Source organism: Kwoniella mangroviensis (assembly GCF_000507465.2).
Source record: "Kwoniella mangroviensis CBS 8507 chromosome 1 map unlocalized Ctg01, whole genome shotgun sequence".
Taxonomy (NCBI): domain Eukaryota; kingdom Fungi; phylum Basidiomycota; class Tremellomycetes; order Tremellales; family Cryptococcaceae; genus Kwoniella; species Kwoniella mangrovensis.
This window is the reverse complement of record NW_027062533.1, coordinates 2,487,816-2,505,390: the sequence shown is the minus strand read 5'-3', so window position 1 is coordinate 2,505,390 and position 17,575 is coordinate 2,487,816. Positions and strand designations below refer to the sequence as shown.

The 17,575-nt window shown below is 43.5% G+C and overlaps 8 protein-coding genes across 8 annotated transcripts; 4 read left to right on the top strand and 4 right to left on the bottom strand.

Moving 5' to 3' along the window:
- Positions 1–447: 447 nt before the first annotated feature.
- Positions 448–2,344, top strand: I203_100920 (uncharacterized protein; the record flags this gene model as incomplete). Its single annotated transcript, XM_065516765.1, has 5 exons — positions 448–506; positions 588–1,429; positions 1,536–1,627; positions 1,763–2,148; positions 2,239–2,344. The coding sequence occupies 5 exons, from the start codon at positions 448–450 to the stop codon at positions 2,342–2,344; spliced, it is 1,485 nt and encodes a 494-aa protein (XP_065373583.1).
- Positions 2,345–2,517: 173 nt separating this feature from the next.
- On the bottom strand, positions 2,518–3,633 carry I203_100919 (uncharacterized protein; the record flags this gene model as incomplete). Its single annotated transcript, XM_019145881.1, has 5 exons — positions 2,518–2,578; positions 2,774–3,108; positions 3,189–3,311; positions 3,437–3,486; positions 3,561–3,633. 5 exons carry the CDS (start codon positions 3,631–3,633, stop codon positions 2,518–2,520), a joined length of 642 nt encoding a protein of 213 aa, XP_019004440.1.
- Positions 3,634–4,922: 1,289 nt separating this feature from the next.
- I203_100918 (uncharacterized protein) lies at positions 4,923–5,559 on the bottom strand (the record flags this gene model as incomplete). Its single annotated transcript, XM_019145880.1, has 2 exons — positions 4,923–5,102; positions 5,263–5,559. 2 exons carry the CDS (start codon positions 5,557–5,559, stop codon positions 4,923–4,925), a joined length of 477 nt encoding a protein of 158 aa, XP_019004439.1.
- Positions 5,560–6,467: 908 nt separating this feature from the next.
- On the bottom strand, positions 6,468–8,370 carry I203_100917 (uncharacterized protein; the record flags this gene model as incomplete). The annotated part of the gene is made up of 5 exons (XM_019145879.1): positions 6,468–7,332; positions 7,414–7,674; positions 7,863–8,020; positions 8,134–8,196; positions 8,275–8,370. The coding sequence occupies 5 exons, from the start codon at positions 8,368–8,370 to the stop codon at positions 6,468–6,470; spliced, it is 1,443 nt and encodes a 480-aa protein (XP_019004438.1).
- A 531-nt stretch (positions 8,371–8,901) lies between these two features.
- I203_100916 (uncharacterized protein) lies at positions 8,902–10,452 on the top strand (the record flags this gene model as incomplete). The annotated part of the gene is made up of 6 exons (XM_019145878.1): positions 8,902–9,010; positions 9,081–9,158; positions 9,219–9,376; positions 9,447–9,698; positions 9,785–10,231; positions 10,387–10,452. 6 exons carry the CDS (start codon positions 8,902–8,904, stop codon positions 10,450–10,452), a joined length of 1,110 nt encoding a protein of 369 aa, XP_019004437.1.
- A 981-nt stretch (positions 10,453–11,433) lies between these two features.
- On the top strand, positions 11,434–13,896 carry I203_100915 (uncharacterized protein; the record flags this gene model as incomplete). Its single annotated transcript, XM_019145877.1, has 1 exon — positions 11,434–13,896. The coding sequence occupies one exon, from the start codon at positions 11,434–11,436 to the stop codon at positions 13,894–13,896; it is 2,463 nt and encodes an 820-aa protein (XP_019004436.1).
- A 571-nt stretch (positions 13,897–14,467) lies between these two features.
- I203_100914 (uncharacterized protein) lies at positions 14,468–15,591 on the bottom strand (the record flags this gene model as incomplete). The annotated part of the gene is made up of 3 exons (XM_019145876.1): positions 14,468–14,623; positions 14,808–15,141; positions 15,221–15,591. 3 exons carry the CDS (start codon positions 15,589–15,591, stop codon positions 14,468–14,470), a joined length of 861 nt encoding a protein of 286 aa, XP_019004435.1.
- Positions 15,592–15,998: 407 nt separating this feature from the next.
- I203_100913 (uncharacterized protein) lies at positions 15,999–17,513 on the top strand (the record flags this gene model as incomplete). Its single annotated transcript, XM_019145875.1, has 4 exons — positions 15,999–16,417; positions 16,477–16,575; positions 16,694–17,042; positions 17,151–17,513. The coding sequence occupies 4 exons, from the start codon at positions 15,999–16,001 to the stop codon at positions 17,511–17,513; spliced, it is 1,230 nt and encodes a 409-aa protein (XP_019004434.1).
- Positions 17,514–17,575: the final 62 nt, after the last annotated feature.

Sequence of the window (17,575 nt, the reverse complement as noted above, 5' to 3'; positions counted from 1 at the left end):
TCAAGGAACGAATGCATTTCTAGATTATTTCCAACGTGTACCATTGAGGACTACAAAGGCATGTGGGACTCCAAACATACTCGTCCCTTTGACCACATCGACACCACTGTCGCCTCTCCTTGCCATCCGGTTTGCTCTTGTCTTACAACCCTCGCTTCCACATTGCAATCGCGATTGGAATATATTCGAATGCATGCTTTGAGATTGAAGGAAGATGAGATTTTGCGGCTACGGTTACATATACACTCGCATATATATGTGTTATGGTTAAGCGCCTTTAAGCGCCAGCAAGATCGATCCGATCCATTTGTAACATAAAAACAATAATAATACTCGTAATGTTGATCGTGATATATACTCGTGCAACTTACTTCTTCCCATCGTCTAGTCTACTATCTCCATATCGTACTCGCCATCACGCTCGACCAAGCTAGATAGATACATGCGATGTCCAACTTACTCAAGTTCAGTATTGCTCCAGCAGTAGAAGCCACCGAAGCTCCACCGTGAGTTGATCTTCCGTCATTCGATCAGGTAGACGATTGACCTTGACAATCCTCCCTGATTCATATTTTGTCTTGTGTCAGTATTCCAAGAGCTCAGGCATGGGGGCGTGAATACTTGAATTCACCGACGTACGGGGATCTCCTAGACCTCTCTCAAGGTGTACCTAAAAACGCTCCTCATCCATCTGTTCTAGAGGCATTGGCCGGATCGTCAAGTGATCCCCTATCAGCGAGGTATGGTCCGATATTGGGTGAATTAGCTTTGAGAGAAGCGTACGCAGAGGAAATCAGAGTACAATATCAACTCCCTTCTTCTTCTTCTTCTTCCTCCACCACCTCTACTTCTCAGTTTACGAAGGATACAGCAAAGTCGGTTCCGGGATCAACATCGAATCAAGATGGTTCAGCCCAAACACCTCATCAAGACATCAGCAAAGGCAAAGGAACGGTCAATTTCGATGATTTTTCCATAACAACAGGATGTAATATGGCATTCCTCGTTCTTATCATGGCTTTATGTCCATCTGGGAATTCCTCTGTGATGATTCCACTGCCATCATATTTCAATCAGATGATGGTTTTTTCACTACAGGGTGTTAAACCTATATATATCCCTGGTGATTCTATGAATGGATTCAAACCGGATATACAAGCTGCTAGAAATTACCTGTCAGATGTAAATGAACAAGGGAAGCCCAAGATGATTGTCTTAGTATCGCCAAACAATCCCACTGGAGCTGTTTATAGCCATGAAGAATTGAAAGAATGGTATGACCTCGCTAAGAAACATGGAATGGCACTGGTGTTGGACGAGACGTATAGGGATTTTGTGGAGGATGAACAAGGTGGGAGAGGGGTGCCTCATAGGTTATTTGAGGAGGAGGATTGGAGAGAGACGTTGGTTTGTCTAGGAAGTTTTAGTAGTGAGTGAACATGACTAAACCCTTATCTTCCAATACGATGCACGTATCATCGTATCGAGTTTAACGGCTAATTACGGATTTTATGTTACTGCGGTGCGATGAACAGAAGGATACAGGATACCAGGACATAGGCTAGGAAGTATCATCGCTAGTCCTGCTTTATTAAAGCACGTAACGACGATAAGCGATTGTATGCAGGTGAGTCAAAGTCCAGGTTTCCTCTTATAATATTACATATGACATATATCATTTTGAATTTCTTTGATGTACTAATCCCCCGCATCTTGTCTGAACTGGCTGATTGGCTAATTGGATTGGCTTGAACACATGTAGATCTGCGCACCTCGTCCACCTCAAATCGCCTTATCTCCCCTCCTCCCCACCCTCCGATCAGACCTAGAAGAATCATCCAAAGCCCTCTCTCATCGACGACATCTCTTTGTCGACGTGGTCAACCAAGTACAAGGTTGGAAGGTGACTTCCATAGGAGGATATTTCGCCTATGTTTCATTCCCAAAAGAATACATACATGCTTCTGCCAACGTAGGATTGAAAAGGAAAAGATTAGGAAGTGAGGATATATCTTTGATCTTGGCTAAGAGGTTCGGAGTGGTTACTTTACCGGGAAGCTTCTTCATGCCTGATTTGAAGGATGATGAGATTTGGGAAAAGGATGTTTTGAAGGGTGGAGAGGGGTTGAGGGAAGATATCTGGTTGAGGTGAGTGAAACCACCTGAGGTGAAACAAAATGATCCAGACTCATCATTCGCTGGTCTTGTCAGTATACTCTGACTGTTGTGTTCATACAGATTCGCTGTGGCTAATGTAGGGGACGAAGTGATTCTCAAGCTCGGACCAAGATTAGAAGAGATGAACAAGTTGATGGGGATCGGGGAGTTGAGTAAAACGGAATAAGAGGGTATAACCTCCATTGAGGATATTTCGGCCTCAACGGAAGACAGACTTGTTGGATATTGCATTTGGGATATATTTACTAGAGGGTATAATAATGCATCTATTAGATTATACATATGACAAAGATGTTGGTATCTATCCGATCCGTTCTAGTGTGAGAGAGGAAGAGTCAATTATGCGGTGGTCGAATTCGTATTTTGCGCTTGAGCTTGAGCTTGTTTCTCCAGCATTCGCCTACAAAGAGGCAGACAGGGGATCAATAAGGGTTCTCCTCCTTACAACATTTGACTGATTGAAGGGAAAGATGAACAGCGAGGGATGATTGAGGGATTGTTAAGGTATACAGTTCAATCACCAGATTGGTTCTGTCTTCTTGTGATCAAACGGATTGTTCGAGTTGTGATATCGCTCGCAAACAATTTGACTCACCTTCTAGCTTCTAGGATCATCTTCTCTTTCCTCTCCCTCAACCCCATCTCCCTCTTCTCTCTCGTATCTTCCCAATGCTTCTTTCCTTCCGTTTCACTAATGCTAACAGGAGTGGACGCTCCCGAGTCTACTTCATCTGGTAACTCCTTCTCTTTACCTTTGTGCGAAGGCGTAGGTATTCGCGATGAGAGGTTATATCGATCGATCAATGATGAGTTTTTGGCATTTTGGGATTTACCGTTGTTCGATGAAGGCGTGTTAGTAGTGGTTGTGGTAGTAGATGAAGGAGGGGTGGAGGGGAGCAGGGAAGCGGGAATTTGGAAATTTGGAGGGGGCTAGATTGTCATCACATCATCAACAATGTTAGCATTAGCATGGGCATTGTGGTTGTGATGGGCATTGACTTGTAACGTACAGTCGGTAATGTACCTCTCTCTAAAATCTCTTCAGACGTAGCTTGAGCGCTCCTCGTTCGGGATAACGAGTATATTATGTTTGGTAGTGGGACATGAGGGAAGGCTCCGTGTATGGTATCAACCTGTTGACGTTGAAATGATTAGCTGATCATGTCTGTTTGATGGTGCATCAAGATGTAATATCAAGTTCACCCCCGCAATAGAGTGACGATTGTCATATGTAAGGCAAGAAGCAGAGCTTACTTACCATACTGGGAGTCACTCCCCTTATACCACCTTGCGTGTTGTTACCTGATTCTACCACGTCAACGCAGAGTATCAGTAATCAGGTCGAACAAAGGCTTGTCTTTGCAGGATGAACAAATGCTCACTCGATCCAGTGATCCATCTTACCAAGAAGTATATGGCGGCTATGATGATGATGGTAGGTATGATATCTTCCATTTCCGACTTCGGTTGTGCAGTTCTACCTTAATACTCTCCAATAACACACTGCAATCTGGTCTACTCAAGCTCTAAAGTCGGATTTACGAGCCAAGTACGTTGCTGCTGTTCAGTCGTTGGCTTGAATATGAAAGGAAAGGAAAGAGGAGCAATGAGTGATATCGGGGTAATCCGAGTGACCAACGTCCTAATGTGCAAAAGACCCCCAACAGAGTGGCGATGACATGATCCAGATGGCATCGGATCCGGCGCGTGGCACAACATCTGAGACGAGAGGTAACCAGTATGACCCTCGTACAAGCTCCATCACATCGCTCTACATAAGCTCATAATGATAGCAGAATATACCTATGAAGGATTGGACGATTTGATGAGGTAGTACAGTACTGATGTACAATCAAAACCTTCATCTGATCAACAGAGTATATAAGAAATGCTACTTGAATGGTACAGGCGAGAATGTAACAATGCATGTCCAGATTAATTTAAAATCCACTCTTGACTGCTGGTACGGACGTAGGAATGGGATGAGGGAGCGATAAATCAAGTACTGGTAAGGGTAGGGGTACGGTGATAAAATGCACGGAGGTGGTCGTCTTCCCTCATCAATCAATTAGATTAAAGGATGGAATCGAAGTCGTTGAAGAAGACCGAGGGTGGATAGGGATGTTAGGATGAGTTTCCGACGTTAGGAGTGGATCGCTAGATTAAGACAGTGCAGCGCAGTGGAGTGCATACCCCGTTGTGGCTGACGCCTTTGATTGTCAGAGAAAGGGGGTCAGGTCGATAGAGACCGTCCGTCAGACAATGTTAGATATGTCACACAACAGGTCCTATCTTGATGTCTGGCCGTCTCCATCTCTGGGAAGATGATGTTACGATCAACTTAATTCAAATTGATCCAGTACAGTACCGCTACTGCACAAACTTGATGAAGATAAAAATTGACAATAGAATTGATCGAACCAATTTAGAAGTTAGATCATCAGAATAATTGATTGATTGGATTTTTCGATGATAGTCCATACAGTATCTCGCTAACTTACAAATAGGGAAAAGGGCTGTGCAGTACAGTATATACATAGTAGTCCGGTGGTCACAAAATCCATATATCATCCGCTGGGACAGATGAATCACTTCTCCGGTACGATAGGCTTGATTGAGTCGATACAGGAATTTTGCTCATGGGATTCTTTACAATCTGAAGACAACAAACAACATTCCTCATGAGCTTCGATTTTACAGCTCTCACCGAATCACTGGTGAGACAATCAAACTGAGAATTAAACCTACTTTCCCCATCCCGGAGTCTTTGAACAATCCGCACCATCCATACAAGAATGATCGTCCGCAGGACAGATCACGTCCACCATGTTGGTCCTGGTCGCATCGTCTTTCGCTTTAGCTCCAATTCGACTCAAGATCCACTCTTCATTACCTCCGAATACTTGGAATACTCTGACGTAGCACTGAAAAATGGAGGGATCAAGTTTGTATCACATCAGTCTCAGCATTTGATTATAATCCCAAATTAGATATTATGGGTGGGATGCAGATATAGAGATAAACACGTAATGGGGTGTATATAGTACGCTGAACCAGATATGTGAATGAGATGAGATGACGAACCGTAAGATGATATAAAGGTTTCCCGAAATTAGACCCTTCTTCATATAAATCATAAAAGAATTCTTGTTTGTCATAATCAGTGGATGTTCCACCTTCTTTAGCAGGAGGGAATGTGAATTTATGAGAACCTGCTCCTCGCACTGATACGCTGGGATCTTGTCGAATCAGAAAAGTATCATCGGGTATGTTCACTACGACGGTACGGTCTTCTCGTTTTTCCAAAGGAGCAGAGAGAGCTGGAAGGGCCAAGGCTGAGAGCAGGGTAAGAACAATGGAAGATCTCAATAAAGTCAACATTGTGATACTGTATTACTTGATAGTAAGTAGTGCTGAGTACTTGAACGAATTGTAAGTAACTGATTTAGCTGAATGAGTTGGTCGAATGATTGAGGCGAGTCGCTTTCTGATCGACAGAAAGTAGAACAAAGGTCTTACAGGTAAAGTCAATTGATGCTTGTTTCGATGGGTCACAACAATATTCAAATCTTCTTCATTTATATACCCTCTAACTACTTCAAACCTGTATCAAGATCACTCAGGTTGACCGACCTACACCTTTCCTCTTGTTTCTCCTTATTCCTGATTAATGAAAGGAAGCTTGATCGTCAGATAAGTAGTTATCCCTTTTGATCACACAGAGGTCTGATCAAATATCAAAGGATGTCAACGGACTGTTGTCAAAATTGATCGATTGACCCCTACTGCCCCCATCTTACTGTAAAACTTATCTTGGCACTCGAGTGTTTGCGTGTCGGCTCTGTGTGTTCGGTGCGATCAGCTACATGAAGCAGCAGGCGGGTCAAGACGTAACAGTTCGGAATGAACGACTGGGCCACAAGCGTGTCTGATTATCTGATTCATAGATTGAAGCCATCCCCGATATGGTACACTAAAAAGTACAACATTATTTTTAAGATCCTACAGTACAGATATGTAAATCTAGATCATTTGTGGATATCGGTTTCAACTCTTTACACCGTCTGAGACGTTCTTTGACCTCACCAGCGAGATACTCCTACAATTCTCATCCACTATATTCGAGTGCTATGATTCCTTCGCTTTCCCGATCTTTAAGACACTCCATCTGGTCTCTTGTACATGTACATGTATATGTCCATAAACAGTGATGATGATCCCTTTCCTCCTATAATGGTTCAAATCAATTAACGTAGTCTTACCAATATAATCATCTCTCTCGTTTTCCACTATATCCTAACGCTCGTCTTTCTCCTCATCCCACCTAAAGGCAACCCTCCCAAACTCTCTCCATTCCCCAGCCCATTCACCTCCCTCTCTAGCAAATCGCCATTCTTCAATTTTCCCTCTTTCCGTGTCTCTGGTTCCTCCTCCATCAACTCATTCTCATCTTTTTCCTCTGATGCCAGGAATCCCATCAAGTCATTAGGTATCTCTTGCATCTGGACACTAGGCGCTCCACCAAGATACCTCAACTTTTCTCTAATCGTCATCCGTATCCTCTCTAGACTTTGTCGAGTATTCAGATTTTGGATTTTACCAGTAAGTGGAGGATGAAGTTGATAGTCTGGACCGAAGAATTCCGTATAGTTCGTTTCGGGTAGATCATTCGGTAGGTTCAGACCTAAACAAACTCCAGTTTCGTACGCCCAACATCTAGCTACACTACTTTGTCTATACCCACCTCCACCTAGGACCAATAATGGGAGATTGAACGATTTGATAAATCTCACACATTCTCCATGAGCCGCTATAGACAGATTGAATGTACCTAATCTGTCGCAACCTAATGAGTCGGCGCCACACTGAAGGACGATGGAAGATGGTCGGAAGGTGGTGATGGTTGGTTCCATTACGGATTTAAAGAGGGATATGTATGATTCATCATCTATACCATCTTGCAGTGGTACATTCAAAGAAAAGTATTTGCCTAAATCTGAACCGATCTCGGAGAGGTTACCTGTACCAGGGAAGAAATCGGCAGAGTATTTGTGGAAAGACACAGTTAAGACTCGATTCGATAGATAGAAGGCCTCTTGAACACCGTCACCGTGGTGGATATCTATGTCGATGTAGAGCACACGTGGTTGATACCTAAATGAAAAGCGTCACTCTTTATGATAAGTCTACGTGTCGAAGTATCACTAGGAACAGACAGGGTAGGTTGATACTCACCTTAGTAGCTCCAATATACCCAAAACTATATCGTTCACATAACAAAATCCACTTGCCTCTCCTTTCTTCGCATGATGTAAACCCCCACTCCAATTGATTGCTATATCCGCAGAATCGCTCGATAGCTTCCTGGCGGCAGCTAAACTTGCTCCAGCGTATTGTTGACAGAATGAGAAAAGGTCGTAGAATATCGGGCAATCATCTCCTACATTGAATTTCGTCCAGTCTTTGGTGAGGTTCTGAGCGTTTTTGGGAGTTACCCTATACAAATTATGAGTTAGTATTTCGTCTTCTCTATTGAGCTATACATTTCGAATTGTATTGTTGTCTATGCCTTGGTCTATGCCTCTGATCGTCTTTCCGGATCCTCCGGATGATCCCTGTATACCACCATCATGACCCTCCTCAACCCCACCGCTCAATTTGTCCTGATATACGCACCTACTCACCTTTTGAGGAAATCCACATAATCCGAATCATGAAACTCCAACAACTCCTGCTCCGTAGCTTTCCTAGGCGCGTGCATCGTCATTTTCTCATGTAGCTTGTACCCCAGGACTAATTGATTGGTAAGTTCCATACGATGTGGTCTCATTGGATGACGTTCCTATCGCAGATAACAAATCACCGTCAAGGTCACCTAAGTCGTTCTTCTCATCTTGACAAGACCTGGAAAGCTCGGATGGAAATGTGAAGAAAGTAGGAAAATGTGTGACATACCCCATAATGATAGTTCCCCACGTTCTTGGGATGATAATACGCTACTCTAGGTGTCGAGTGGGGCTACACACCGTACATGACACATCAGCTGAACCTACTTCGACAATCCAATTTGATAGATAGATGGTATGATCCACTCACACTCACCAGACCATCTTCCTGCTCTGGTATACTAGCTGATCGCCGGTCGAAGAAGAAAGGGCTTTCTGAAAATGTCGGATAGTCCGTTAAAGTCATTGTGTTGGTATCAAGGCTCTTGAGGAGGAATATGGGTTTCTCGAAGAGCGGTTATGGTCAAAGTCTATGTAGTGTGGTGAGGAGGTAGTATTTTCATATGGTATAGGATGCCTTCTGTTACGACTGCACGCTGTCAATATATTCAATAGATGTAGAGAGGTTAAAAGGTTGAACCAAGAGAACAGTTCGAGTTCCGAGTTGTTATGTTTGCCACCTAATTTATCTCGAATTTCGACTTCAGGGTTTTGACTCATTGGGTGTTTACCTTTTGAATGCGAGCCATTACAATCAGTTCGTAATGCTGAGTGAATCGACTAGAAAATCATTTGTGATCGGTTGTTTTGCACCCCTATTCCCGGTTACTCGCAATGTTCACTGTTCACTGTTCTCTGTAATCACATCGACGACCCCTTTACCAATACAGCATTTGCAGCTCTACATTCCATCACCAGTTATCACCATAAGGGAAATCCATTCACACATAAAGACAGCTACAATAAGCTATTGTGATTCGTAGATTGTTTACCCGAAATGGACCAACCGGTAGCTTCGTCATCCCGGCGTTCTTCGATAATTCACCAAGAAGAGGAAGATCACTCTACTCGACTGACTCTTGAAAATGCCTCTCAAGCTCAAATCAGTGAGCTACTCTCTGCTGCGTGCTTCGGACTTTACTAAAACGACAGTCAGCTCATCAACGATTTTGATAGTACGAGCTCATCAAAGGGACTCCAGTACGATATATCAGCTCACTGAGCTGGTATCGGAAATCACCAGGAATATAGCTGGTAAATCCCTCCCCCTTCCCTCGAGGGTGTGCGATGCTGATAATGTTAATGATTATGTAGGTACAAGGTGGCTGGCTCAGAAACAGAGTATAATAGATATACTCGTCAAAGTTTTATATCTCAGTTTGACCTTTGGCAGAGGGTATTCGACTTTGGGAGAAGAATATACGGATATATTACCTTTTCATCTACGGAGGGGAAGATTACCATCAAAGAAGGTAAGCTACCTCAGTTTTCGGAAGGGTTTACAAGAAGGACGTCCAGCTTATATGTTTTGTCATGAAATAGAGAAGGATAATATCGATTATATTCTTACTTCTACCTTCCATGATATTCTCACCTATGATCACCAATTACCTACGAACGACCACATCGAATGAAGAGCAATCTCAACAAACGAGGTTAGAAAAAGTCAAGAGACGATTGATCAGCTTGATTGACTCTCCATTTGGACGAATTGTACCTGAGATGCATATGATACTATTTCTGTTTAGAGGGAAATTCTTTGAATTGGCTAGGAGGTTAACGGGATTATCATATGTGAGTGAAGCGAGATTCGTAAGATAATGGGAGGATGGAAAAGAAAAGGGGTTGTGTCTGATATACTGATATGATGTTCAATGTAGGTATCTACCCTTCCACCTAAACCTATAGAAAGGAGAGCAACATCATACGAGCCTTTAGGTTTATTGATGCTATTACCATTTTTATATCGATTATCGATACAACTTCGTTCATCAATATCTTCTTCTTCTACTTCTTCTTCCGAAGAGTCACCCAAACCACAAGGGCATTTACCAATACCAACACCGTACAAAGATGATATCCTCCCATTATCACCTCCCTTAACTCCACCTCTTACAGCTCAACAGACCATCCTGTTAGAATCGCACAATACAGCTAAATACGACGAGGCCAACACATATCTTACTCCTGATGCTCTGGATTTACCCGAGAGACAGTGTACTCTGTGTTTGGAGAGTAGGGGGACAGGTGAGGGGTCTGGTGGGACGACGGCCGTGACGGAATGTGGACATGTGTTCTGTTGGGGTTGTTTAGGGGGTTTGGAGAAGGTGAGTTCGAAGTTTCTCATAATGGTTCAATCTATTATTCAAATCGTCTCATCTCCCTGTTCATCCTGACAAACCTATTTGCTGGTTTGATTATCATATCATATGGTTGTCCCGATAGATTGACAACTGACGATGTATATCTTCCGTTTGTCTAGCTCGAATGCCCATTATGTAGACAATCTTTGCGGATGGAACGTCTTGTAGCAGCATATAATCTGTAAGATGGTAAATATATTTTGTCTCACATATGCTTGACTCGCTTCATACCAGATCAGATGACTATCTAGATGATGTTGTATAATCAGTGTGTATATCAAATCCAACTGGAGATCCCTCGGTTTTGACGATTCAATAAATCACAAGCTGAAACAGGAGTATGCACGTGTTGTGACATCCTTCTCCTCTTTAGCTTGTCACTTGCATGTTCCTCTCCCTATTGAGTCCATCCATGACCCCTTGTTCGTTACGGAATCAAGTGAGGATGATGATGTGCTTCTCACGTACGATTGGATAAATGACCATCCCATGTGAAATATCATACAAGCCACTGCGCGACTGTTTTTTCCTTGTCTTGTCCCTGGATTGATCTGGTTGGATTGTTTGTTGAATTTGAATTTGAGATTCGAGCTTTGATCCCTTGACCTTACCTCAGCTTAGCTTGGAGGACTAACTAGTTGATGTATGCTTGCATCTGCAATAATATCTCTAAACTTGAACACATTCTTATCATCAATATCCATGGACAATCTTTCAAACAGAACGAGCGAGTAACGACGAAACGAATAACGACCAAAAGCAAAAGGAAACAAACCACACCAACGATACAGATCGATCCCTTAACTCACTTCCCTTTCACACACCACCCTCAACTCGACAAAGCAGCAGTCAAACAAGATAAAGCAAAGACTACAACTTAGAGACATATGCATAGACAGGAAGGCCAGGTGCACCACGGACAGATACAAGACAACATACAACATTGACTGAGTTTGATTCGTGTCGTGGTTGTCCTTGACTCGGTGTCTAAAGGGAGGTCACCCAATCAATCATCCGCACAGACCACTCATACCAGTGACAACTGGTAAGTCGATCAACCTTAACTTATCATCATTCAACCTTGACCTCAACTCATGTGGATCAACTCACACCCATCCACTTATTGTAGATACACCTAAACACCAAAAACCATCACACCAGACACCATGACAACGTCCACACCTCAGCGATACCCCACCTCCCTCTCCCAGGCCAATCCCCACCCCACCGCCAACACCTCAGGTCCCTCTCGGACTCGACCCGTCATCAGAGGCTATCCCGCACCTTCCATCGATTCATCCATCGGGTCTCCTCCTTCGTCTTCTTCATCCTCCGTACCACTCAACGAATATTCCTCATTGGCCGATCTACTCCAACAAGCAGGATACAAGGAGACGAGGGTATTCACACCTGAAGCAGAGAAGATCCCACGTAGGAAAGGGATAAAGAAGACTTTCAACGAACAGGACGAAGATGAAGTCAATAATCTATATGGGACTTATGGATTCACACGTCCCGGTGTGAATCCTCCCATGGGTCTAGGGTTAGGTATGGAGAGAAGTCAAAGTGAAGAAGAGAGAATGATAAGACATCAACATATAACTGAACATGGTTTACCAATGAAATCATCTTCTTCAATCTTACGTTCTCTAGCTATTCAAGATCAAATCTCTTCTTCTTTACCTAAAGATCAACAAACTCCTACAGGGACAGGCGAAAACGCAGCATCGTGGTGGAACGGATGGGTCAAACCTAAAGTTTCACCTGCTGACAGTCCCTCCGCCGCATCAGATACGTCTACGAGCGTAGAAGTGGGTTTGAGATTAGCTAAGAATGGAGAAGGAGTAAGGAAAGTTAAATCAACTATTGGTATTCGAGATCGAGATAGAAGGGCTGGAACAGATTCACCACCACAGGAGCAAAGACCACCACCACCTGATGCACGTCAACGTGTTATCTCTTCTCCTACTCGATTTATGGGAAATGCAAATACCAATGCGGTTGGGTATATTCCTTCAAAGGACAATGATGTCTTCACATCTACTTTGACTTCCCCGCCACCTCCTCAGATGATTGACGAAGACGAATATGGTTATTCACCTTTACCAGAAGATTACGAAGCGCAGTGTACAGAGGATGAAGTACTCTATTCAATGGGTCTGAACGATTATACCTCTATTTACTCTTTGGGCTCATCATCGAACTCAAATGCCACATCGTTGAGAGACACCGCATCGATAATCTCCAATGACTCTTTCAGACTCGCCAATGAGACGTCATCGACCATAAGGGAAGATAGAGTAGTAAGGGAGATCAACGAGTTTCAGATGTATCATGCTTACGATAATGAAATTGGAAGAAGGATCTTGAATGATACGGTCGATGTGGATAGGTATTTGGAATTTGATTCACCAGATAGTGAAAACATGGAGTTACCCAATCACGATGACGAAGAAACTCGCATAGGGATGGATCATGGTGTACCTAGAATACCACTTCCTATCACTCCCCAATCTGCTTCATCTTCGTCTTCGTCTGAATGGACCGAGGAAAATGAACAGCAACAAGTACCACCTGTGGAAGTCAAGAAGCCCTTGAAGTACGGTGATAGAGCTACCAAGTTGCGCATAGCCCATTCAACACCTGCCTTACGACAAACTGCATTATCTTACAACTCGACCTCGGCTGTACTCCTCCCTGAAGGATGGTTGGGCTCAATCAAATCAGCTTTATTAGGCAAATCCACCGAACCTCCCATGCCACCTTACCAGAATGAAGTATCAAAACCTAGAGGACCCATCAAGATATCAGAAGCTAAACCTGCTCTCCCAACTCTGATCACTACATCTCCTGTGATCTGCGATTCTCATTCCAATGAGGCTGTTGATCTACCTCCTGTCCCTGCTACCTCCAGACCGAAGTTGATACATCATACGACGAGCATATCGAATTTGGCTATGAGTCTGATGAGTAAACCATCTTTGGCTAAATTGAGAAGTGCCATGCTAGGTCAAGGACAAGCTCAGGGGATAATCCTAAAGGAAGATGAGGATAATTTGGTTTTGTCACCTAGACTGAATTGGGACGAACAAGGTAAACAATTCGCTGGATGGTCACCTTACAAATCTCGTTCGAACGATTCACCATCACAGTCTCAAGGATTGTTCGATGCGGGTAGAGGGGATATAGATTATTCTAAATCATTTTTCTATAAACCGATCACACCACCTAAATCCAGTTCAAACCCATCGACTACCGTCACACCCTCTACTCCCCCTTCGAACACGACAACGACAGCGGATAAAGGGTCATTAAACAAGAAAAGATCAATCAAATCGCTCAAAGCTGCCCTCCTCCTCCCTGTGGCACCTTCCCAACCTCCCGTTCCACCTATCCCAGACCACCTTAGTCATCTTGCCACTCCTAGGAAATTACGGAATGCCACTGGACCACCGATATTGGCGATTCAGAGTCCCGGTGCATGGGTGCCTAGGGAATTGGTGTTGGAGGGTGAAGAGTGGGATGCGAGAGAGGGAGATTGGGGTAGAGGAAGAGGACGGGCGAGTGGGGTCGGAGGTGGGGGAGGAAAAGTTAGGAGGAGGAAGAGTAAGAAGATCGTTAGGGATTAGACGCCAACCAAGGGATTGAATTATTGGAATTTTGCATGAGGGGATATACCTTGGATCTAGTTGTGGGAGTGTTTGAGAGATACCTATATCAATATCGTATAAACCTACCCTCTTCATGTCATTTGATGATTTTTTGTCTCATATAATCCATTAATAAAATAATGTCTTCCCTCATTCGTTATTTATTTCATCTGTTGTCTCTCATTTCGATTATATTGGACAATTAGTGTCTCTATCCTTTTAGCATTGATCTTATGTCTTGTCTTGTCTTGTCTTTGGTAGTTATAGTTTAATGATATGATGTCTTGTTGTGATATCCTGATGAAGTTACTTTACTATACAAGATTGTCATTCAAGCGAATTAACGAATCACGGTAAAAAAAAAAAAAAATGGGTGTGAGATCGTCAGACCTTAGAGTACAATATTTCTCAAGCATTAAGTGCATACAACATGATTGATGGAAATGCGGGTCTACTCCTTACTACTACTGTACATCCATCCCAACACTCGGCATCTATTCCCGTTCTCGGTCAAAATGGAGCTCGTTACCTCACCAGCCCCGATCCGGGGCTACCTCTTACTATCAAATGTATTCGATCTTCTCTCTCCTACTCTATCTAAGAAATCTTTCTTGTCCAAATACCCTCCTCCGTTCTTCCTATTCAATGCTAGTTCATCGGAAAGTCCGGTAGTCGAGGTGGTATGCGATTTCCAATCCATCCGAGACTGTGATAAGGTTCGTAAGTCAGTACATCCGACCAACCAATCAATCAATAAATCAATCCAAGATAAGACAAAGACCAGAAGAAGATCAAGTCGATGAGATCGAAGATTATGTCCAGCACTCAGGGGTGAGGTGTTGAGATACAGCCTTGGCCATACCATGCGATGCGATCGACGATTCACTCACCTTCTCCAGCGTAGTCATCTTCTTACCTTTATCTAAAGCTGCCGACATGGCTTCCAAACTCTGACGTGGTTTTCTCCGTATGGGAGGACCTTTCGGACGGGGTGCGGGTTTGGGTGCGGGTGCGGATGTGGTGATAGGAGATTTTTGTTGTTGTTGCCCTTGAGTGGGTATTGAGGATGGATGATCATCTTTCGGTATATCACTCTGATTTTCGGACGTGTTCGTAGTACCTTCCTTGGAACCTGAGGTAGTTTGATTTGGATCCTGATCCTGATCCCGTTTAGACAAATAGGCTATCGTCTCTGGATCGTCCTTCTTCAACTTGACTATCTCACTGGACATAACATTACATCGTATATCAGCTGAAAACCTTTTGTCCAGGAATCATATTGGTAAGCTATTGGTAAGCTCACTATATAGTTTCCCCCGCGAACCTCCTAGCTCGTTTAACTTCTACCAATTCCTCCTTCTCCGATTTTTTTTCTTTCATATCATTCGCGGAAGTGGATAATTCAGCTTTCATCCTTTCAAATTCTTCTCTAGCTTTCCTCTTCCTCTCTTCGATCTCATCTATTTTCTCGTGTACCTCATCATTCTCAATCTCATCTTCATCATCGGAAGAAGAAGAGGAAGTAGCTGAATCCGACTCCTCCCCATCCAATTTAGCTCTTTTGATCCTCTTCGACCCCTTTTGCGATTTGTTCTTCCGTTTCGGCGAGGTAGGTACGTAGTCGCAGTCGTTCTCTGAGTCGGAAGAGAGGTCGGCATTGGCTAGTGTAGACATTCTGAGTTGAGTGTACAAATTGAGAATGTAAAAGATGAAAGAGAGAGAGAAGTACGATCAATCGCCATGTTGTTGTTTGATCTGGTGTCGGGTGCCTTAAGTAACTTATGGAGTACTTACTGTGTTATACACTTGTAAGCACTTCCCCGCGCTGTTACCCCACATCTGGTGATCTACGATAAACTTCCTCAAATCAGAGTTAACAGTCACTCCTTTATCCTTTCCGAGATCCCAATTGTCATAAGCCAACCTCGACTTGTGAACAAGGACGACCAGCGAGCGAAGGAATCGATTCCAAGCAAGCTCATCGCCTATTCTCTAGTGCTGCTCTTCTGACCATTCTTACGACTATTGAACGATTTCAATTCGCATTTCGAGCTGAACGTTCCTAGTCCAGTTAACCCACCATGCCATCCCGTCAGAATCTCCTGATCATCTCGATCGTGTCAATCATCCTCCTGTACATCCTCATATCAAAATCATCATCCACAGCTTCCACTCCTATTCCAAATGACCCCTCAAGACATGAGACCTCGAAAGGTCAACCTACCTTCAAGCAGCGACTAGTAGCGGTGGGCGACCTGCACGGGGACATATCAAACGCCCAAAAAGTACTTCGTATGGCTCACTTGACCGACCAAGATACCAATTGGGTAGGAGGAGAGGATATACTAGTACAAACGGGAGATATAGTAGACAGAGGTGCGCACGCATTAGATATATATAGGTTGATGCAGAAACTGAGAGGACAAGCTGAGGGACAGGGAGGGAGGGTAGTCAGTGTGTTGGGGAATCATGAAGTCATGAATGCTATTGGTGATTGGAGGTGAGTCGATGCTACTTCGAAAGTCAAGCCTACTCAATGACTAATGTTGATTTGAACAGATACGTCACTCAAGATGATATCAAAGTGTTTGGAGGGACCAAGCGCCGTCAGGAAGCTTTGGCTAAAGATGGTTGGTTAGGTGCGGAATGGTTAGCCAAGTGAGTGAAATAAAGTCAAACATAATCTACTCTCAATATCGTCTTCCTTTGCGGAGAGATCGATAACATGTAACATCATCCTGATTGAGTTGATTGAAAAACATCTATAAAAATCCAGCTACTCAATAACAGCTTCTGTCCCTTTATCTCCACACCCATCCTCACCAAAGTTATCATTCACCCACGGTTCACTCCGACCCTCATACCCCAATCTCCTCCCTTACCCAGATGCCATCAACGATCTAGGTAAATCACTATTGACCAAAGCACTTACACCACCATTGAATCCGCCTTATCCTCCTAATCCGTATAGCGGTCTACCGAAGAATCATACAAGGGAAGAAGCGGAGTTGTACGCTGAGGGAGGACCTTTATGGTGGAGAGGTCTTGCAGAGAGGGAAGAGGGGCAGGTATGTAAGTGGGCGGATGAGTTGAAAGAGAAATTGGGAGTTAGGAGGATAATAGGTGTGAGTGCTCCACCTAGAATTTCCATACTGTGATTTTGGTTCGAGTGCCATCTTGTTTTGGTCGATTGTATACACAGGACTGACAAGTGATGTTGAATAATATATCAGGGTCATACTCCGAATTTCGAACACATCGTATCAAGATGTAATGGTACAATCATCATTATAGACACAGGAATATCCTCAGCATATGGAGGCGTATTATCTGCTTTGGAGATAGTCTATACCCTTACACCGATCAATGATAAAAACCAAGGACATAGACAAGATCCCTTTATGGCCGCATCTACAATGGATCAGGACGAAGACAAGCGTCAAGGAGAGAGGGTTAACGAAGATGAGCAGGTTGACGCTAAACCCAGTGCTAGAGGCGGATTGAAAGGCAGGTATATAGAGAGAGAAGAAGTCCATGCGATATATGAGAAGAGAAAGAAATGGATAGCTGTCGAAGAAAGGGAGGTGTCTTTGTAGAAAATTTGTGTGTCATATGCATCGGTAGGAGATCGTAGGTAAAGGATATCTAATATCGAACT